This window comes from Clinocottus analis, unplaced genomic scaffold (assembly GCF_023055335.1).
Source record: "Clinocottus analis isolate CAN_PGR_092001 unplaced genomic scaffold, fCliAna1.0.p SCAF_5, whole genome shotgun sequence".
Classification (NCBI taxonomy): domain Eukaryota; kingdom Metazoa; phylum Chordata; class Actinopteri; order Perciformes; family Cottidae; genus Clinocottus; species Clinocottus analis.
In genome coordinates this window covers 19,749,568-19,772,772 of record NW_027176207.1, presented here as the reverse complement: position 1 = coordinate 19,772,772, position 23,205 = coordinate 19,749,568, and the positions used below count along the sequence as shown (strand labels likewise).

The window sequence follows — 23,205 nt, the reverse complement described above, 5'->3', positions numbered from 1 at the left end:
TTTTCTTTGCAGAATCGAGTGTTTTAGGACGTTTGACAGTTTCCACTGAACCAAAATGGGCATAAAAACATGTGAGTGGAAACGCGGCTCACGAGCCTCTCGTTCAGTATAAAAAGCTTCGTGAGGCTGCACAGAAACCAGACGGCAACAATGTACAATGAGTCGATAGAAAGTTTGAGTTTTGGTCAAAAATTAAACCCAAAAACGGAGATCCGGGTCCATTTGGCAGCCATGTCTCCGTGGTAACGATGACCAACAGTAAAGAGAGAAAAACCACCGACCGCAGTCTCACACACACACACACACACACACACACACACACACACACACACAGTGAAACCTGCCAGACTCAAAGGGATGACGGAGGAGTCGGTCATTCAGAAACATTACGATGGTCGGTCGAGAGTCTCGTTCAAGCCTCAGCGCCTCAGAGCAAAGCGACGCTTTTAGCTTTAAAGTAGAGAAAGTTAAGCGAGATAACCGCTCGCACGTCACCGGGCGCTCGACCCCGTCACGCCGCTGCAGATTATCTGACGGCTCGAGGCCGAAAAATGAGAAGCGATGTCAATGTTTGACTTTTACGGGAAGTCAGGTTTCAAAATAATTCAGATGTTGGAGCGACGCTTCCTCCCAGCAGAGGGTCGGGGGTTCAATAGCGTTTAAATGACAAAACCAAATCATCAAATCCCTAAAAATACGTTTTCCTCACAGAATGAGTCCTAAAACTTTGAGTTTTTATGGATTTTTTGCTCTTCTTGTTCACTTGTTTCAGAGTCAATGTGTTTTATTAAATGCTTTTCTGGTTGTTGGATGTTTGAAATAAGGTCTGTGTTAAATGCAGTGGTTCTCAAACTGTGGGGCGCGCTCCTCTAGTGGGGCGCGGAGGTATTGCAGGTGGGGCGCGAGGGGGAAATGCAGAATTTCTTTATTTCAAGACATTTAGTGAGAAAGAAGTCTCATTGCAGCCACTAACACTGATAAAACGTGATGGCTCACATGTCTTGTTATTATCTTGTCATGATATTCAGTGCAAAACAGGTTAATTGAAGCCACAATTAGCTATTTATATTGCCAAATATTAGGGTTTTTTGCAGGCAGAACTTTATTTTGTATTGTCTAACAAAGTTATTGCCCATTTTATTTGTGTTTGTCCGATGGAGCAATCTGGTTTACATGAAAGTGATTTAAATTTTCTTTATTCTATTATTTGAAAAAGCACGTCCGTAAATTCGGATCTGGTACGGTTGCTAAAAAAGGCTCAATGAGACGACTAGACGCCATTGTGTCGGGGTGGTCGTTGTATTTTATTCATAGACGACGTATTTAAATGTGTTCAGAGATCCAAAAGTGTGAATTCCAGGTTACTTAAAGTTCTTAAGATCGTCCTCACTACGGGGCCAGATCGTCTAAAAACCAGGACGTGAGTTTAACTTCCAGTTCCCTCGTCTCAAAGTCACTGTTTTTTACATATTTGTTTCTCTTTAGACGTCTGTAAGAACAACACAAGCTTCAGACATCTTCACATTTGTTATAAAATACATCGGTCTTCAAGAAAAGTAAAGATAGCCCAATTTATTTCCACAAATTGTTGTTGAGGAGCCACAGAAGTTATCAAATGAACAGATAAAAGGCCAAAGAGCTCCAACTATTGCGAATATACAACACACAACAAAACATTGCAGCTTGTGTCCACATCAGGGATCCAGCGTTTCTCCTCCTCGCTGAACCTCTAACGACGTAACAACGCCCTCGACTAAAAAACATCTGAACCCGCAGCCGAGCTCCCGCCAGACGCCTCGCTTTCTTTTTTTTAACCGTTCAGTGAAAGAGAAGTCTGATTCTCTTCAGGATCCGTGTTGATTCCCTCGCCCCCCCCCCAAAAAAAAGCGCCCGTGGGGGGATTCCTGGTTGTGTAGCAGCCGGTTAAAGCGACGGCAAGGCAGGAAGCGGAGCACGCTGGGGTGAGGAATGTGCACACAGAGAGAGAGAGAAAGAGAGAGAGCGAGAGAGGGAGTTTTGAAAATTCCTGTTTTGTGAAAATGTCTGTTTTTCTGCAGCTGAACTCGAAGACGTGAACGAAAGAGAAACAAAGCAGCAGGAAGGTGACTGACCACAAACGGGAGCTTCAGGCGTCGGCTTCTCTGGATTCTTTGCAGGCGAAGTGACATCCAGCATATTATCCACGAGTGAGAGAGAAGCTCAACGGTCCAAGTTTTTAGATCCGACTGTGTTTTTATGATTTATCATCCAGAGAGAAAAGTTTCTCCAGGAAGCAGAAGAAGGCGACTGTCAATCCTTTAGGTTTGTCTTTAACTCAGGAGAGAGGAGTGTGTGTGTGTTACCTCCCGCTCTACTCTGTTCGTCTGTCCGCCGCTGGCTCTAGGGAGGTGTGTGTGTGTGTGTGTGTGTGTGTGTGTGTAGTCTGCTCATTTCCTGCCTGGATGTGCGTTTGGGCTCCAGGAACACATGGCCAGCCACTGTTCTACCAGGGGTTCCGCATTCCACACACACACACACACACACACACACACACACACACACACACACACACACACACACACACACACCTCCCTCTGTGACCTCCTCTACAACCCCCGGTGTACTGCAACACACAGGCACACGCATACACCCACCCTCTCTGTTATCAACTGACCCACACTGGAAGGAACACACACACACACACACACACACACACACACACACACGCACACACACACACACGGTCAGCGCTAGCTGCCCTGAGGTTACTTCACTATTTTCTCTGCTACAGTCAGTGTTGTTGTCGTTGTGTTTGTTGGATAAACTGCGGCTCCCTTCAGCTCACAACGTTGTCGAGATATTGTATCCCGTTTTGTGCACCCCTCATCGCGACATTTTTAGATCACAGCGTGAGAAGTCATCCGACCCTTTAGTTGTTTTTTAACTTTCGGATCGACAGATAGAGTAAGAACAAATGTATATATTTGATTTTAAAAAGTGTTGGATTTCAGTTTTTTGGGGCTTTTTTTGTTGGATTTCCGTACGCCGCGTTGTGAGGCCGCAACTGAACGGAGGCGTTCTGGCATGTGGAGGTTGTGAGGGTCAACGTGAAGGTCAACGCGGCGACCTCGAAGCAATTTCTGTCCCAGCTTTCCTCCATTACAATCAGGTCGGGTGTTTAAACAGGTGCTCCGTCCCCGTTTAAAGGTACTTGTTCTTGTCTTGGCGCTTCGACGGGTCAGAGGGATCTCGTGATACATTCATGCACCTGCAACGCATTTCAACATCTTCCCCAGAAGACACGACGGGATCTCCGAATGTGACGGGATGAGTGAGGACGACAAACTCCACACATGTGGGATTCATTGACTGGTGTTGTTGGTATTTAAAGTGTGTTTAATGTTCCCGTCTCACTGTGAATGAAACCTTCACAAGAGGGGAACAACTGGATTAGGAGTTTGCTTTAATAACACAAAAACTGTATTGTGAAGTACAGTTTTTAAGTCAAAAGTGTGTATATATATATATATATATATATATATATATATATATATATATATATATATATATATATATATATATATAAATAAATCAGGTGTTTCACAATGTTCCATATGCCACGTTTGTGTGAAATTGTCATAATTAGCTTTTGAATTCTTGAGTTACGGCCCAAAAAAACATGTTTTTTCATTTTAATGAGGTCACAGAGACCTTTGGCCTCCATCCTCGGGGTTAAGGCAGGCGAACGTGTCAAAATTGACGTTTGCCGCTGGCGAGAAAGAACCACGCGGAAAAAAACAACAAAATATAATAAGACAGAAATATCTTTCATGCGTTTTAGCACGTACAAGTACACACATACACCCTTACGTATGTTTTCGTACATTGTCTCATACATGTCGCCTCTGCTTTCATGTCACACATGAACACACACACACACACACACAAAATCACAAACACACTCCACTTGACAAGAACAAGTGGCTTGACAAGGAGATTCCACCTCCTCTGCGTCTGTGTCTCTCTCTGTACGTGTGTGTGTGTGTGTGTGTGTGTGTGTGTGTGTGTGTGTGTGTGTGTGTGTGTGTGTGTTACATACCAGCACCTCGCCAGGTACATGTGCTCCTTGACGAAGACGGACCCAGAGAGCAGGATGTACCAGCAGGTCGCGATGCTGTCGGGGCTAAAAAGGGAGAGAAGAACACACTGGTCTTACTGGTCTTACTGGTTACTGGTTTTACTGGTCTTCTTCTGTTCCAGATCGAGATTTAAAAATCTGAAAAAAATTCTACCTCCCTGCAATCTGGGAGTTGACCCCGTGTGATGAGGATCTTTTAGAAGAACTCTAAAGAACCAGACCATCTTCTCTCTGATGGTCTGTAGAGAACCAGGACTCGACTAGTTCAGAACCAGTTAAAGGTTCCTCCCAATAACGTAAAAACTTAACCCAGGAAGAGCAGGGCAGGACTCTCTGATGTCACTTCCTCCAAGGCTTTGAGTCGTGTGAAGAGAATGAAACATAAAGTGCACATGTGAGCTTTGACTCCCAGTTGCTGCATTTTGCATTAGCACAAATGCATTCTGTAGCATGCTGTAGCATTTTATAGCGTGCTGTAGCATTTTATAGCGTGCTGTAGCATTTTATAGCGTGCTGATATAGCGCTATAGCGCAATGTGACGTCCATCACTGCACCGGTGGAGAGAGTCCTCTCTACAGTCACGCTCAGAAGGACTGAAATAAAAAACGTCTGAGTGTCGTCGTCTTCTCTCCGTCCAGATTATCCATTAAACCCCAAAACGTCGCACTAATTCACTTCAACAGGCCACGCGTGGAGGAAGAGCCTCCGGTCATGAAGGTGCACACGGAGCGTCTGGAGATCGGACAAGGCGGGAACGTCGTCGCCCAAACTGAGCACTCTGCGCCCTCCTTTGATATTTAGAAATATTTATAGACTGTAATTCATGGGCTTTTACGTCAAACTGCAAAAGGGAATTAATCACTTGGGATGGAAAACACGGATTATTTATCGACAAGGTCACAGCAGTTTTGGCATTTTTATTTTATTTTCTCAGGAAATAAAGATGCATTAAACATCTGGTGCTGGGAAATTTGCTTTTTAGTTTCTTTCACACGAATTCCTGACTTTTTTTTTGACATAAAAAGGGACTTTATTATTTATTGCATATGTTGTGTCGTAAAAAAAAAGCAGAAAGGTGAAGCATAATTATGTCAGGGCTTTTATGGTTTCACATGGGTTATGCATACTGTGTGAGTGTGTGTGTGTGTGTGTGTGTGTGTGTGTGTGTGTGTGTGTGTGTGTGTGTGTGTGTGCCATGATAAAACATGGAGAGCATGTGGAGCCTCCCTTCAGCTCTCACGCTTTCTTCCACATCATCAACCAATGCCTTCAAATTCCTCGTTTCTCAAACTCTCTTCAGCATATTGTCCTCCTCCTCCTCCTCCCCCCCCCCCCTTCCCCTCCTCCTCCTCCGCCTCCTCCTGCTGCTCCTCCTGCTCCTCCTGCTCCTCCTGCTCCTCCTGCTCCTCCTCCTGAATAAATAAAGAGCGAGCGAGCAAGCGAGTACTTACTAGAACAGGATGTGGTTGGCCTCGTGGCGCTCGTACCTGGCCGAGGTGCACATGGACCTGAGACAGGAAGAGACAAAGATGTTCACTTTGCAGCTTTAACACATGAAGCATAGACTTCTATACAACCAGAGGAGTCGCCCCCTGGTGGTCACCTGCTCAAGTGAACCAAAACGATTAAACATTGCTCGGCATTAAGCGTCTGAAAAGACACCTTTTGATGCTGAAGCCGGGTGGAAAGCCAACCTGGGGGCAAAAGAGGAGATTCACAAAGAACATTGAAGCGCTCCTAAAAACCTGTTTGCGTAAAGGGTGCGGCGCGAGAACAATGCAAGCAGAAAGTCGCCCTGAAGGCTGATAATCTACATCCATGTCGGCGAACTGATGCCGTGATTGACAAATAATTAGATAGCGGGAAAAAATCCCAAGCAGCAAAAACAAGAATAACACCGATTTTTGTTTTGTTTGTTGTTGTTGTTGCGTTTGAAAGACTCACCTCAGCTGATGTTCCCGGAGGTGAGCGAGGACGTCCATGTGGTAGAGGTGGCAGTAGATGGTGTGCAGGTCCTGCAAGGACAGAAGCACAGAAAGGACGATGACATCGACGCTTTGGAGAAACACTGAAATCCGCGTGGCGCCATTTTCAAAAACTACGTTGCTCAATCTTCAAAAACGGCCGACAGCGTTTATTTGGAAAAAGGGAATGACAAGTGAAAGCTTTCACGCGATTGGCTCGTTCTTTAGAGTGCACGGAGCGTCTCGAGTGCCGCGTAAATCGCGTCTCTCTGACAGGCGCCGCCGCGCACGCCGCCGATCAGATAGACACCCTCAAACCAGACGGGCCGGCCGGCTGCACGCCGCTTACACAACGCACATGACAGCAGGGAGACGGGCGCTGATACATCCACCCACGGACTTTAAATAGCACCTCCATCAGAGTCAGCTGTCAAAACATTAAGTGTGTATGTGTGTGTGTGTGTGTGTGTGTGAGTGTGAGAAGGGAACAGCTTCATGTAAGCATTGGTAGAATCAAACAAACAGCTACTGAGGCTTTAAACAGGTGGACTGGTATGGGTGGCTGCTTATGCACACACACACACACACACACACACACACACGCACACACACACACAGGCTGTCACAAACAAAGACACACACACACACACACACAGAGTTTTCTGCAGGATTCAGGAGGCGTGGTTGTAGCACCGCAGGGTGAAAACGCTTCACGCCATCTCACAATTTTGACTTTGATGTACTTATCTGGTAACTTTTGGTCAAAATGATCCGACTCAGAGTCGTGACCTCCGCTTTCAGGGTCCCGAGGGCGGTGCGGTGATCAGCGAGCGGCACGAGTAGAGCCCGGCTCCCCGCGGTGAGAGAGCGGATCCGTATCGACTTCAACTCCCAGTTAACTGGGTTACTGAGCACAACGAACTGCTGCGGTCGGCACTGCTGTCATGTTGCTGAGCGTGCATGTGTGTGTGTGTGCGCGCATGTGTGTGTGTGCATGTGTGTACATTAAGTGTGTGTACGTCAGGACATGCAGGCCTGAGGCGACCAGCCGAATATTAAACCGGCTCCTAGTTGGTAGCGTGTTTCCTGGGTTACATTTAATATTCTGCATGATTCAAAAAGACATTTATTGGCTTTGAAGCCGCGTGTTCAGCATTTTGGTCGTCGCCATCTTGTTTTTGTTTTTTTACATGAGACGGGACACGATGAGACGGGAAGAAGTGGATTTAAATGCCAAATGTGAATTTTTTACAATGTCAGTAAATTTATGTTCTGTCAACTCAAAATAAACATGCACAGTAACTGATGTAGTACAAAGATGGATTTATACTACTGCATGACCCTTAAACAAAAACACCATGATTACTACTACTACTACTACCACTACAACTAGCAATACTACTACAACTAGCAATACAACAATGACCACTACCACCAATACTACTACCACCAATACTACTACCACCACCAATACTACTACTACCACCAATACTACTACTACCATCACCACTACAACTAGCAGTACTACAATGACCACTACCACCACCAATACTACTCATACTACTACTACCAATACTACCACTACCACTAATACTACTACTAACACCAATACTACTACTACTACTACCACCACTACTACTACTACAACTAACAATACTACAATGACCACTACCACCACCAATACTACTCATACTACTACTACCACCAATACTACTACTACCAATACTACCACTACTACTACTACTACTACTACCACCACCACAACCCCTACTACTACTACTCCTCCTCCTCTTCCTACCACTACTACCACCACCACCACTACTCCTAGTACCACCACCACTACTCCTACCACGACCACCACTACTCCTACTACCACCACCACTACTCCTACCACGACCACCACTACTCCTACTACCACCACCACTACTACTACCACCACCACTACTACTACCACCACCACTACTACTACCACCACCACCACTACTACCACCACCACTACTACCACCACCAATACTACTACTACCACCACCAATACTACTACTACCACCACCACCACCAATACTACTACTACTACCACCACCACCACCACCACCACCAATACTACTACTACCACCACCAATATTACTACTACCACCACCACCAATACTACTACTACTACCACCACCACCACCAATACTACTACTACTACCACCACCACCACCACCAATACTACTACTACCACCACCAATATTACTACTACCACCACCACCAATACTACTACTACTACCACCACCACCACCACCAATACTACTACTACCACCACCACCAATACTACTACTACTACTCCTACTACTACTACATGCGGCATGAAGCCAGCTGTCCCATCTAACATATTGATTAGCGGTTAGCTCGTCAATAGCGCCAGACAGACAGATAGCAGGATGTCCGAGGAGGAGATCTGTGCTTTGTCGTTGTAATCGGTGGTCTCTCCCAGAGAGAGAGGACAGTAATGTGATCACCACTCCGCCCACGCCATCCCCTCCTCCCTCCCTTTCCCTCTCTCTCTCTCTTCCTTGGAGCCCTGTGGTCTGGCTCCTGGGGGCCAACACGAGGGACACGCCCCCTTTAATGCAGCGGTGTCAATCAACACATCTACAGAGGATGAAGGCAATTACACCTCCCATTTGTGGACGGACGTTTTGAAGCCTTGCGTTTAGCATTTTGGGCGTTGACATCTTGTATTTTTGACAAGGGACGAGGGATTAAATGCAAATCTAGATTATAAAATCAACAATAAATCGGGATAATCCTCACATTTGCGTCATCGTCAGGTGGTAGAACCGATCGATCCTGACGATCACGTGACTGAAAGCATTTAGTCAAAATGTTCTAAATGTTTTAAGCTCACTATTTGTAAATGTAAAGTAAATTATATTATAGTATTTTGACTGCATTGCGTTATAGTGCACGATGCTGCGCTATGATTGGCTCGTCCCCATTAGAGGGGGCGGGACTTGTGATTGAGGGTGCTTCCACTAATAAATATTTGGATGTTTTTGCAGAAATCATCAAATTACTGTACTTTAAATTACATCACAATAAAGTGACATGTGTATCAGAACAAAGATGCTGTGTCACTTGTGTGTCGCAGCTATTTGTAGTCAAACAACGGCTGTCAATCAAGAGACGAAGGTCGTTTCCCCAAAAACACTAAAGAGTCTGATCTGATGCAGAAGTGAGGCGGTCAGACTAAAAAGAAGACAAATGATCCGCTCTGTGTGTGTGTGTGTGTGTGTGTGTGTGTGCTGATGGTTGGCGCGTGTGTGTGTGTGTGTGTGTGTGTGTGTGTGTGTGTGTGTGTATCTGCAGTGCTGCTGCCCCCTGCTGGCAGAAACATCCCTCAGTGAATAAGATTTAGTCCAACAGATGCTGCTTATCTACCTAGCAACTGATCCAGGAACAGCTGTTTAGACAGCGAGAACACATTGAACAAATAAAACGACTGTGATAAAATACTTCGAGTAGAAACGGAGACGTGGCCACAGATCTGTGTGTGTGTGAGTGTGTGTGTGTGTGTGTGTGTTTCTAAGCAGCCCCCCTCTCCCGACCGGAGGCATTATGACATGCTGAAGTATTCCTGTTACTCACGCATTAACAAGCCGTGGCAGCGCACAACGAGCACAAAAGCGAGTTGTTGCAGTACAGAGGTTGTTGTCCCACCCACCACATTTCTCCCTCGTTCCCATCGAGAGACGGCCTTCATACGCCGAGGAACTCCCACACACACACACACACACACACCAGTGAGAGGTGAACACACTGTGCTGGAGGGGAGCGCCGGGTCGGACGGGACACAAAACAACCTTCAGTTACTTTGAGAACTTGAATCAGGTCATAACATCGTCCCAACAGACCGAGCCGAGCGTTTAATGTGAAAGCTTCACGTTCCTGCGACCACTGAAACCCGTTCAGACCTGTTTGAGGACAGTGAGAATAAGTCATAGACCAGAAGTCATGCTTTCATTCTCTGGTTTTTAAATGACACCTCATGTATAGCGTGGGTTATGACCCTCCCAGCGGGGGAAAGAAAAGGCCTTCATCAAACCTTCCCACTGAATCTTTTGAAACCAGGTCCTCTGTGGAGAGTTCAAACCGCCGGGCCGCTCACGCCTCCAGCAGAATGTACGGTATGCCGTCAGCGGCACAAGAGAGGAGATTGTAGACGGACGGTATAACACGTCCATTCAGAAGGACAAACGTCCCGCCGGCCCGCTCACGTTTATATCACGTGGACCCGCCTCTGTGCCAACAATTTGCTGATAGCGGGCTGATAACAGGTTGATAGCGGGCCGATAACGGGCTGATAATGGGCTGATAGCGGGCCGATAACAGGGGCTGATAATGGGCTGATAATGGCCAGATAACGGGCCGATAACAGGCTGATAACGGGCTTATAACGGGCCGATAACGTGCCGATAACAGGAGCCGATAACGCGGTCGATAACGTGCCGATAACATGCCAATAACAGGGGTCGATAACGTGCCGATAACGTGCCGATAACGTGCCAATAACCAGGGCTGATAACGGGGCCGATAACGGGGCCAATAATGTGCCGATAATGGGCCGATAACGTGCCGATAACGGCCTGATAACGGGGCCAATAATGTGCCGATAACGGGCCAATTACAGGCTGATAACGGGCTGATAACAGAGGCTGAAAACAGACCAATAAGGGTCTGAAAGCGAGCCGATAACAGGCTGATAAAAAAGAAAAGAAATATAAATTCTGCATACATTTTGCACTGAAGTTCTTAAATAAATGTACTTTTCATTTTTTACATATTTAATTCACATAAGAGTGATCACAACCATCACAATCATAGAAAAACAAGCTCTATTGTGATATTTTAAGTAGACCTGTGATGCTTATGGCAGCTTGTGATACTTCTCGTTGGAGAACATTCTGGATTAATACAACATAAATCGTGTAGTCCAGATAAAACCCATCAGCAGAAGACATCGTTGCTCACAGCTGCCGACCAGACGGCTGGAGCTGAAAGCTCCACGTGGAGCGCGAGATATATACCGTTAATATCCCTAAAGCCTGGATGGTTTTAACCCTACGGGGTCAGCTGTGATCCCGACAGGACGCTTATCCACACAACACAAGAAGCTCCGTGACAATCCTCCGCTCCACCGTGGACTTATCGGCCGGCATCAGTGTGAGGTTTCAAGTACACTTGCAGCACTTAAATCTTTTAAATCCCTCTGCTCTGGCTCCCAGGCTCAGCCTCTTTTCCGCTCAGCAAAGAAGTGATGTTCGTTGAAAAAAAAGAGGGGTTTGAAACTGCAAAATCAGTCTGATCATTTGGCAAAAAATAAATAATAAATGCAAGCTCACAGCATGACGCTAGCAGACGTCTGCTGGGCGGAAAACGCAGGAAAAGGAGGATGGGTTCATAAAAAAATAAAAAAAAATAAAAAGCCCAGTGACGACAGTCGTGGTGCCGGTGGTGGAGCGGGTGATGGAAACAGAGGGGAGGGACTTTTTACTCCACTGCATCAACAGCACACGCCTGTCAAAACATGTGGTCGTGGAAGAAAATAACAGCCCTAAACACGGATAAACAGACGGCGAGTATCTTAAAAATAGACGTGAATAGAGGGCACGATCACTTCCTCTGCAGGCGACGGGCGCTTTGATGCGAGCCGAGATGAATGGCCGCCTCCCCCCTGTGGGAAAGGGCGGGGGTGGGGGCTAATGCGTCGCTTTGCAGGCTATGGGGACCGCTATCTGACTTCTGTAATGAGCTGCTTTACCTCCTTTACTCCGACGAGTCCCTGAACGCACCACGCCAGCTGGCTTCCCTCCGCCCGCCAAACCAAACAGCCACACAGGCGCAAAGACGCTGCCACACAGAGATGGAAAATATGACCCTTTATGTAATCTTAGCTGCATGGGTTTCATTTTTTTTTCTTCGCTGAAATGAATGAAGTTGGCAGAGGAAGTTTTTTTTCTTCTTCTTCTTTTTTTTCTGCCTGCATTGAACTTTCTGCGGCAGTGTGTGAAAGTGTAGATTCACTTTTTGAAGTGTGACGTTTCACACACGGCTGGGTTGTTTCAAACATCAGCGGATCAGGACATCGAGCGGGTGAACGAATCCTCACACAGCAGTTTGTTTGTGTGTGTGTGTGTGTGTGTGTGTGTGTGTGTGTGTGTGTGTGTGTATATATATATATTTTCAAAATAAAGTTATGTATTCAGAGGAAACAATTTAGTTAGGTTTAGGCAACACAACTACTTAGTATTTCACAACTAAGTTAGGTTAAGAAAAAGATCGTAACATACTATGTTTCTACTAGCTTTCAGAAAAGATAATACTTTTTTAGGTTCAGGCAATAAAACCTCATAATTAGGTTGAGAAGACCTTGAAATAGGTAGTTTGGTTGAGGAAAAGATCATCATTTCCATTAAAATAACCTCTTAAATGCCGTTATTGAAGTATCAAAGTTAAGTGACAAATAAATCAACGGTAACCTTTCGTTTCACGCGGGGATCGAACACCCGTCTCCCGGCTGAACTCCTCTCAAATTTGTGCCAGCGTGATCTTTTTCGTTTTGGCTGCAGGCGCTAAATATCTCATCGTCGATATGATAATGTTCAACACTCATTTATAATGCTTCACCCGTACTAATTACACTCCAGGCTTCTCGCCCCAAATTAGCGGTCGGGTTTCTCTCAAAAAGGCATCTTAAACACCCTCAACAGTAATTTCCCAGAGTGTTTTTCCGCTCCCTGTCATTACCGGTTTGAAGTCGTCTATCATTTCCCGTTTCGCCCGCCAGCAGCACCTTTTGTTGCAGGACCTCGTTCACTCGGCGTCGAGCATCACTTCCTAGTTAATCTCAATTATTCCAGCTGTAAGTTTTGAGAGTCCGACACTAAAGCCACTCAGCCTTTTCAACACGGCGGTTTTAAAACTCATTTGTCTTTCATGCCTCCCCAACTCCATCCCTCACCATCTCTGCTGGCCTCAGCAGCGCAGCACACACACTCTCTCTCACACACACACACACACACTCTCTCTCTCACACACACACACACACTAGCCAGAGAGGTTAACGTCTGCTGAAAGCAGCAGATGTTAAAAGACACTGGGAGAGTCGGCGGGTGGGCTGCCGAGTTTAAGGCGGCCACACAAACAGAAAAGTAACCGCGAACGTGAAGGAGCATGCAAATGAAGTCTCCGGTTCTCCGGTTCCAGGGTTCTGCGATCCTTCGCAGCCGCTCGGCCTCCCTGCATAGATGTCTTCTGCACGGCCTCGTCGCCACAGGCGGGTCCTGTCAGAGAGTCGAGATACGGAGCAAATAGCAGATCTCTTTGCCCCAATCTGTTCAGACAGGCAGCTGTTGCTCCGCTTCTCACGCGCTCGAATACCAAAGCAAGGAGGCGAGCGGCGTGCAGCTTCCTCGCCGTTTTGGTGTCTTGCAGCTTTTTTGGTTTGGTTGGTTTCTTTGGTGAGGGAAGTGCAGCTAAATGTCACCGCTGCTAATGCTAATGCTACATCCATCCAGTCATTTGAAAACTCTGCCAACAGGGCTTTAGATAGAAAACTCATTTTCTATAGACTTCTATACAACCAGAGGAGTCGCCCCCTGGTGGTCAGTAGAGCACCTAAGCCATAGCCTAGAAGCCATTAACTCAATACAGATATTAAATGTATAATTTTCATAGATGCCGGGAAGAAAGGGGCAATGTGCATGCAAGTATCAAAGTTAAAACTACATATTTAAAAGATATCCAAGCTAAGATTTTCTGTGTCCATAAGAATTTAGTAAACACTCTCAATCCAAATCCAGTTGTTCTGCTCGTCTCGCCCAAAACAATAAAATAACTCTGGACATGAACAAGTGAGCATGTGCCAACATTCACCGAACATTTGAATACGTTTGCATGGAAAACGTCCCGTTGATTCACAACAACAGAAGCCAACATCATGTTATCACGCAACACACACACACACAGACACACACACACCAGAGGGCTTCCCGATGTGCGGCGGCATAATGTAACTTCCAGTCACCGGTGGACTGGAGACCATCCGACTGAGCTCACCGACTGAATGTTCGGCCACAGAAGCTGGCGAAGACAAGATTTCTCTCACGTACTCAACTGTCGGTACTTGAAACTTTCTCAGCCACTCGGACTAATATAGTTTCCTCCTCGAAAAACCAGGCGAGGGGAAAAAAATTTAAAAAAAGAAAGCGAGGGCAACGCAGTCCAGACCACCCGGGTGAAAAACACATCCGACAGTGGTGCATCTGGCTCTGGTGCAAGCGACCACAGTCAAGACGAGAAGAAGACGGACTCCAGAAGCATTTAAAGCCGACGTCAGGACTGTATATCAAACGCACACTAACAGATTACACATGTCAACACACAGGCTTCTATTTTTAACCACCGGGGGCGACCGACTGGAGGGGCCGGCGGTTTATTCCCAGTCTTGAAAAAAAAAAGGGACAGTTCACCCACAAAATATGTAGAGAAATACTTTTTTTTTCCATTTAAGTGTCGTGTTACTTTTCCTTCTTCATTGTTTTGGTGCGAGTTGCCTATTTTTTTTCAAGATGTCCGCCATCTCTTGAATATAAGGAGACATTACTGTGAGTTTTTCAAAAGTTTTTTTCATTTATTTGAGCGCCATCTGCTTCACTGAAGCACCAAGATATGGTAAAGGAGGCAGATATACTCACACCAAAGCAAACTACATTGAGAAATACCACAGGAAAAAAAATTTGGGGGGTGACTGTCCCTTTAAGAGGCACGACATTAGTTTAAACAAGTGTTTCTTGTGCAAACCTGGACAAACAACCAAATTCCACAGCACACCTCCACATCAATCACTCCATTGTGACGGGAGAATGACTATAATTATACTGCATTACAAAATAAAAGCGGATGCGAGTGGCAGACTGTGTGTTTCCAGCAGCAGTCTCCTCCTCCCCCGACCTTTATTCACACCGCAAAAAAAAACTATGAATGAGGAACATATATCGAAATAGATATATATATATTATATAGAATTATGAATATTGTAGTAAATGTAAATATTCTGCAGGATGAACGTCGTTAATCGGATCTGGATTGAAGCAAATCTTTGATCTACGCCGCAAATGTCCTCATTGGAAGGTCGGTTCACTCTTTTATTACAGCTGTTGCTTCACAAAGGGTCTTGTGTTGTGCATGTTTTAAAGTGTTCCCTGCTTTTAAAAGGACGCATTACAGTAAAGTTGCGTAATATTCTGACTTATCATTTGCCTTGACCCACTTTGGTGTCCTTATGTCCACATCGCGGAGGATTATTCATCAGAAATGTCCTTCAGTTTGGAAACACTGTAGCTCTCTGAGCGAGTTCTCCACATCGTGTTCAGTTCATCTGAAGTGAGTTCACCTTTCTGCAGTGAGGGAACAAGTCCTTTTACATAATGAAGGCGAGGCCGTCTAACCATGTGTACCAAAAAAAAAGAAAAGGAAAATCAATTCCCATGACTCAAATTAGCAACAGCTGCAAAAATAGGCAAAGCGGTTTTCCTCGTGAAACAAGACTTTCTCTCTCTTGTTCAACGCGTCGTCATTGTTTGGTACGGCGGCGGCGGCGGCGGGAGGAAGTTCAGGGGATCCAGCTGTCACATTCCCGTCATTCCAAGAGGTGAGCGCGCCACATTCCTTTAAAACCCGTCAGCGAAGGAGTCGACTGAACAAGTGGAGCGACTCAGAGAGCACACGAACAAGCATGTGTGTGTGTGTGTGTGTGTGTGTGTGTGTGTGTGTGTGTATATATAAATAAATACAATTAATATAAATGTTTATATATATATATATATATATATATATATATATATATATATATATATATATATATATATATATATATCTTTTAAATATATTTTGTTATACATATATTTTTTTATATATTTTAATTAAAAAAAATTCTACATATTTATGTGTGTGTGTGTGTATATATATATATATATATATATATATATATATATATATATATATATATAAATAAATAAAAAAATCATAAAATAAATAATAATATTATCATAATACTAAAATATATAACAATATATAAACCCCTCACCCTAATGCTCCCTCACTGGTTTCATGCTCTCTCTCACTGGTTTCATGCTCTTCTTTACTGGTTTCATGTTCTTCTTTACTGGTTTCATGCTCTTCTTTACTGGTTTCATGCTCTTCTTTACTGGTTTCATGCTCTCCCTCTCGTTGAGCCACGTGTTGCTCAACCTCCCCGTTGGCCTCCAGGTGCAGACTTCTGGATTCCACGCAGCCACATGTGCCTTTAGCGGAGCATCCGTTACTGCACCAACTTGCAGAAGCTGTAATTAAGCGCTCATACGCGCTCATGTTACTGTAATATGCAAGCACACACACACACACACACACACACACACACACACACACACTCAAACCCTCTGAACCCCAAAACCAACCGGCGGGTTTGAAAAAGCATGTTTTTTTCTTTCAATAATTGCCAAAATTACACCGTTTATCAGCGCCAGAAGCTTTAAAAACAGACATTAGGTTCAGATGTTCAACTTTCTGACGTCTTAAAGCTTAAAGTGGTTATAACTCATCAAAAAGCATTCATTCTATGCGTCTCATGAAAAACCTTTTGGCCAAAATAAATCATTTGCAAGACGTAGATACTGTAAAGAAAGTGAATTTTCAACAGCTGCAACGTTTTTTTGTTAAAAGGTTTGAATAGTGAAATGCTCTAAATAAAATAAAAAATATATACTATGTAATAAAAAATAACAGAACATTTAAATGAGCATATTGACGTGCAAATGAATAAATAAAAAAAACGCATCAGGACTGAACGACGGGAGTTGAACGCGTCGTTTGCAGCCGGGCTTCATTCTTGTAAAACACGTGAGAAGCGGAAGGAAACTCTGCTCGGCGTCGATATCTCAGACAGGAATGTTGTCGGGTCGCGATCTGGTGTTGTTGACACTTAAGAAACGCACACCGTGGTCAAAGAGCCCTGATCTGCACATCCGCGGTCAGATAGGTGATGTTTTTGAATATCGAAATAGCAGGTGAGCAGCCGCGCAAAAAAAAAAAGTGAGGTGATTCATCGTTATCGTGCACAGATACAAACGTCTCACTCGCACGCAGGCAAACACACAGATGCACATTTTAATCTTCATGGCCTCGTCTCAACAGACCGAACGAATCAGCAACAACAGCTCAGACCTCTGGAGGGAACGGGCGCTCGATAAACCGCGCCGGCGAAAACAAAAAATAAGGGAAAGCACGTCGGCGTTCCCTCGTGCATCGGCTCGACTACGGTCGAGTCTCCGGGGGAGTTTTCAGGGGAACGAGAGTCTGTGCTTCAAGAGCAACGGACGTATGTGAAGCTCACGGAAAGAAGAAGAAGAAAAAGAAGAAGTCGTCATGTTCAAACTAAATAAACTCTCGTTTACAATGTTTACTGAGGTAATAAATCAAGAAAGAGAAGTAGAGAATGTTATATAGTCTTCTATACAACCATGGGAGTCGTCCTCTGGTGGTCAGGAGAGAATGCAGCTTTAACACATGAAGCACATACTTCTATACAACCAGAGGAGTCGCCTCCTGGTGGTCAGGAGAGAATGCAGCTTTAACACATGAAGCACATACTTCTATACAACCAGAGGAGTCGCCTCCTGGTGGTCAGGAGAGAATGCAGCTTTAACACATGAAGCACACACTTCTATACAACCAGAGGAGTCGCCTCCTGGTGGTCAGGAGAGAATGCAGCTTTAACACATGAAGCATAGACCTCTATACAAAACAAAATAAAAAGACGAGGGTGGAGAAGTTTCTAAAGACGTTACATGAATCATTCCCGAGGAGAAAGTGACGATTCATCCCGAAAACTATTTTTCTTTCAGGTTTTTAAAAGCCAGAAAAACTAAATGCGTCGTCTCCTAAAGGCAAGAGCAGCCCAGCGTTTCCACACCGCTCACACAGCTGTGTCTCTATCTGTGTACGACAGACACCACGAGGCTGATAAAGAGGGAACTTGCTTTGACGTGAACAAAACGCCGCTCACAAGGTTTTTATTTCTGCGAGCCAGAACTGCTGAGCTGCTGCAGGGAAACGCGCAGCTGCTTGGTCTCTGTGGCCTCGGCGGTCAGAGGCTGTGTGGCCTTCATGCACAGGTGATCTGCAGGACGTCTGTATCTCCACTTTATTCAAACGCACCCGCAGCTGCCGCTCCGTCGCCAGATACAGAACAAAAAGAAGGAGTTTGGGTTAAAGGAAAATGATGTTTTGAAATCGACATGACGCTGGATTTCTTCGGGTGAAACCGGGTGGAGTTTTTGCTTCAATTGACAATTTTTCTTGAGGTTTTTGCGGGATCATTTATGCAGAAAATACTTCCTGCAGCACGTCAAGTCCTCACTTATCTTCAGGTCTGGACATCATGTTTAACGAATGCATGTCACGCAGTTGTAATTCTATAATAAATGTATATATATATATATATAGAGAGAGAGAGAGAGCTGAATTTCTCTTGCACAGACAAACTTTGACATTAACTGCTATTGGAGAACAAGCAGTGCACACACACACACACACAAACGCACACAAACGCACACACACACCTGGAGGTATCTGCCGCTTTTCTTTTTTTCCTTCTGACACACATTCCAGACCTGTTTCACGAGGTGATTAAAACGGTTCTCAATGTGAGAACCAACAGGTTCCTGCAGGCGGCTCTTTGGCCCAAAAGAGAAACGAGAACCAAAATAGTAAAGACAAAAAAAGGAGGCGGGGCCATGTTTCAATAACACGTCGCCACATGAGGTCTTAGACTATTTCCTTTTCTAATAACCCTCCGAGTCATTATATCTTTTTGTTCTAATCCCTGAAGTTTTGGGACTGATTAAACACAGAAGATGAGCTCTTTTTTTTAACTGTGAACTGCATCTTTTGTAAATAAATGTTGATATTGACGCCAGCGTTGATGTGTTGCTGCGTTGCTGCGTTGCTGCGTTGCTCCACGTTCAGGTTTCCTCGGGAGGAACCTAAACGATCAACTGGTGTTCAAAGCGTCCGGATGCTGACGTCCACCTGCAGCGTCCGTCTGCATTCCTCACAAACCAAACAGGTCCGAGCTGATATCCATCTGCTCTCGCCCGCTGCCCTGAGAGGAATGCGGCTGCACGTCACACACAGACACACACAGACACACACTCTCTACACTGTTTGTACATGCATGCGCGGGCAAACATGCGCACACACTGGGAACACTGTGCCGTGAGTGGGCTCGGCGGTAACCACACAGGAAAAAAGTTGCTGACGTGTTTACAATCAAACAATAGCCAGCGGGGGACAAAGGCCGGCTGTTGTTGTGAAAGAGAGCTTCTGTTTCCCCGGGAAGAAGCTGAGCGGAGGACGGCCGGACCGAAACAGCCCGTAAACACAAGCGGCGGCTTTTTACTTCCCTTTTATTTGGGCTTCAGGGTTCGTTGTGTTAAAAAAAAGGGGCTGAAACTATCAATTCCTTGTTTATTTTAAAGATGAATCAAACTATTGCCACCACTTTCTCATCCCTCTTCTTCTTCCTCCTGCCCTGTTTTCTTTTCCTCTTATCCTCCTCCCCCTCTACTTCCTCCTCCTTTTCCTCCCTAACTCTTCTTCCTCCTCTTCTTCTTTATTTTCCTCCTAGTTTTTTCAATCCTGTTTAAATTGAGCCATAAATTACACATCATGATGTTTGTTTCTTTCGCTGGATTAAAAAGCCATGTGGTAAGATAACGGTGCATCAGCTAAACACAGCAAAAGTGAGCTAGCTAGTGAGCTAGCTAGCAAGAGCTAACAAGCCCCAAGGTGGCGGCCATGTTGGTGTAGGAGACAGAAACGAGTGTTACCACTAAAAAAATAAAACAGAGGCTTTTTTGACGTCTTTAAAACTGGAGAAAAAAAGTTAAGGCAGATTATCAAAAGGGATGTATAGATTATCTCTTGAATTACTGTTGTTTATTATTATAGTTTATGAAATAACGTGCAGTGGACTCTCTATGGGTGACCAAGAGCTCACAAAACTTGACTCGCAGGTTTTTGGGGGATTTTAAGCATCCGTCTGCCCTCCAGCTCAGTGAGGAGGGGCCTTTATTGGCTCCACAAGGAGAACCTTCAGGGCTCCAGGGTCAGAGGAAGGCTGTGTTTATTCACCCATTTAAAACACACACACACACACACACACACACACACACAGTCTCCTCTGTATCTTTTTTCATTTCGTGACTCTCTAAACCCGGTACTTTGTTGGCACATTTAGGTTTGTTGATGTTGTTACTGTGTGTGTGTGTGTGTCTATGTGTATGTGAATGTGTGTGTGTGGATTTACGTCATACAGGATTTAACTGGGAAAGAGGAAAATCAAATCAGAAATGTTCCTCCGAGTGTGGCGACACACGCAGCAAACATACGCCCTTGAAGGGAAGCCGTGGGTTAAAATAACTCAAGGTCGTGACCTTGGACGTGAAGGGTCACGAACACGTTTCCTCTGTGAGCAGAGCGTCTGTCAATCAAACCTCACGGACACGGTCGAACCTTCGAAGCAAGCGCGAATCCGATTTATAAGAGGGATCTTTTCCTTAAATACTGTGATGGTTCAGCGCCAGAAGAAACAAAAAGTGTGTCTTTGGGTGCATTTGGGCCTGAAGCTGTTCTGTTAAGAACCTCACAGGAACTAAAACTGGGCTTCCCGGGTGGGTCGTATTTCACCTGGTCACCTGCACCCAGCAACTGTCATGTGTTGATTCTGGCGCCCTCTGTGGACTAAAGTGGTAGTGTCTCTGCACACCAGGGTCCTTTAAAAAAAACCTCTTGTTTTACTGCAGCAGGGTCTGACTGACAGTGTGCTCCACGAGCCTGGTTCTGGTTCTCCCGTTCCCCCCTTCCCTCCATCGGGTCCAGCTATACGTCCTGGAAGAGGAAGAAGAGGAGGAGGAAGAGGAGGAGACCCTGCCACTGGGTCTGTCCCGAGCAGACTACATCGTCTCTGCTGGAGTCTGAGCTGAAGGAGGTTCTGGTGAATCTGCATGACATCATCTAGTTTGACCAGCATCCGGGTCTTTAGAGGACGAGGACTGAGATGTATGTGTGTGTGTGTGTGTGTGTGTGTGTGTGTGTGTGTGTGTGTGTGTGTGTGTGTGTGTGTGAGAGGCCGACGTGGGTAAAGGTATGCCGCGGCAACAGGAAGTGAAGCATCATTGTGGCAGTTTCATATCAACAGCTGCTGAAAACCACGCGCTGGCTTGACGAGGCCGAGAAATACTGAAAGCAGAAATTCTCACGGACACAAATAAATTTCTATAAAAAATATTTCTCGCACGACAAGAACCAACAAACAATGTGTGTCTTTCTGTGAGTGTTTGTGTCTAAGGGCTCATTTATCTTCTCAAACTTCACCTCAATAAAAACGTTCTCCTCGAGGGTGAACGCTCCGGCATGACCCTCTACATTTACTCTCATCCTGGTTCGTTCATCCCTGATGCAGAGAAAGTGACATACGAGAATTTAAAACTAATTATCGGATGCATAACGTAAAGATCATGATATGTATGGCTTCCTGGCTAAAAGAAATTCACAACTACGATGTTGAAGCGAGTGAAAGTAACGTAAAAGTCGAGTTATAAGCCGTTACTACCGTCAGTAGTTGTGGTTGCTAGCTCCCCGCTTTAGCCAGCTAGCTCCCAGACAACCACTGAAGGCAGCGGGGACTCGGAAAGTAGCAGCAGCAGCAGCGGGGAGCTAGCACGGAGGTAGCAGCAGCGCTAGCTGGCTACAGCGGGGACACCCACCGAAGGTCGTAGCTACTTATAAGAAATAAGACCCCCCCCCAAAGTTGGCAAACCGTTTCCAAATGCGGCTAGTGCGGTCGGCGATGCGCTCAGCTGTGTTACCGCTAACGGCCACTAGAGGGATGAGCGAGGAGACAAGCTGCAGTTTTAAAAACAACGAGAAACATGCGACGCAATCTGCTGCTGTGTCACATTATGGACAGACACAGAGGAGCACACTCACTCACAGACGCACCCGAGCATGATCCAACATGGCGGAGAGGACTAATAATAATAATACACAACCGTGCTGAGAAGCCACTTCAAAATTTAGGATCAACCCCCGATCAGCGGCTTCATTTAAATTAAGAAAGAGCAGCGAGATTCAACCCTTTCGGAGTCGAGCCCTCGGGCGTCTGTCGAGGTGACGCCGCCGTCTAAACTGGTTTCCACCCCGGCTGAGCGTGAACACGCATGTCGGCTCACATGTTTTCACAACGCACCGGCGAGGAGGGAGGAAGACCGGGGCGAGCCAAAAAGGCCAATCCGCTCGGAGAGGAGGGGTCTGCGCCAGGAACACCGCTTGTTTGTGTTTATGTACAGACGAGTCCATCTGCGCATAAACAAACAGTCATGTGACTCCTATTTTAGGAATGATGACGATGATGATGGCCCTGAAGCATGCGGATGACACAATGACTGTTCAGGTTTCCTAATGTCTCCAGTCAGGAAGTCCTTTGCAGGGAAAGACATAATTTCTCAGAATTTGCGAAACACTTTACACTAAGTGTTGCAATTTGCTAAGAGAATAATGAATTAATTAAGTCCATTAATCTGAACTAAATGATGACAAGAAGTCTAACTGTCCTCTTTAAATGGCATGAAATATTAGAGAAGAAACTCTGGGAGAGATGTCTGATAGAAAGTTAATATGACTTTTTTCAAAGCGTCATCTTTTTGGACTCGCTAAACATTTCTTCGTGGCCTTGATGGATCCCGAAATAAAACATTTCTTTACTTCCCCTTTCATTCAAACATGAATTCAGTAAAAAAAAAAATTTTAAAAAAGGAGAAGGTTTTTGAAGGCCGTTCCAATGAGGATGGTTTCGAGCAAAAGGTGTTGCGTTTATAGATTAAAATTTGTCAGATTTTTGTCTGTGATGAACGAACCCCTGAGAGAGAAAAAGAAAAGAAATCGTAGCTTCAAATTGTGAAATTTCATCTAAAATACTTGACACACAATTACACCCAAAAATAAGCTATTTTGTCTCAAATCAA

The 23,205-nt window shown here is 45.2% G+C and overlaps 1 protein-coding gene across 8 annotated transcripts in view; it reads right to left on the bottom strand.

Annotated features, from left to right (window-relative positions):
• Positions 1-23,205, bottom strand: part of rapgef6 (Rap guanine nucleotide exchange factor (GEF) 6) — a 106,792-nt gene that overhangs the window by 79,984 nt on the left and 3,603 nt on the right. For all 8 annotated transcript variants that reach the window (XM_068600426.1, XM_068600430.1, XM_068600428.1 and 5 more), the window contains exons 2-4: positions 6,063-6,133; positions 5,570-5,626; positions 4,079-4,162 (exon numbers count right to left, since the gene is read on the bottom strand). In XM_068600426.1, coding sequence (XP_068456527.1) covers positions 4,079-4,162; positions 5,570-5,626; positions 6,063-6,133 — 212 coding nt within the window. The remainder of the gene's footprint in view (positions 1-4,078; positions 4,163-5,569; positions 5,627-6,062; positions 6,134-23,205) is intronic.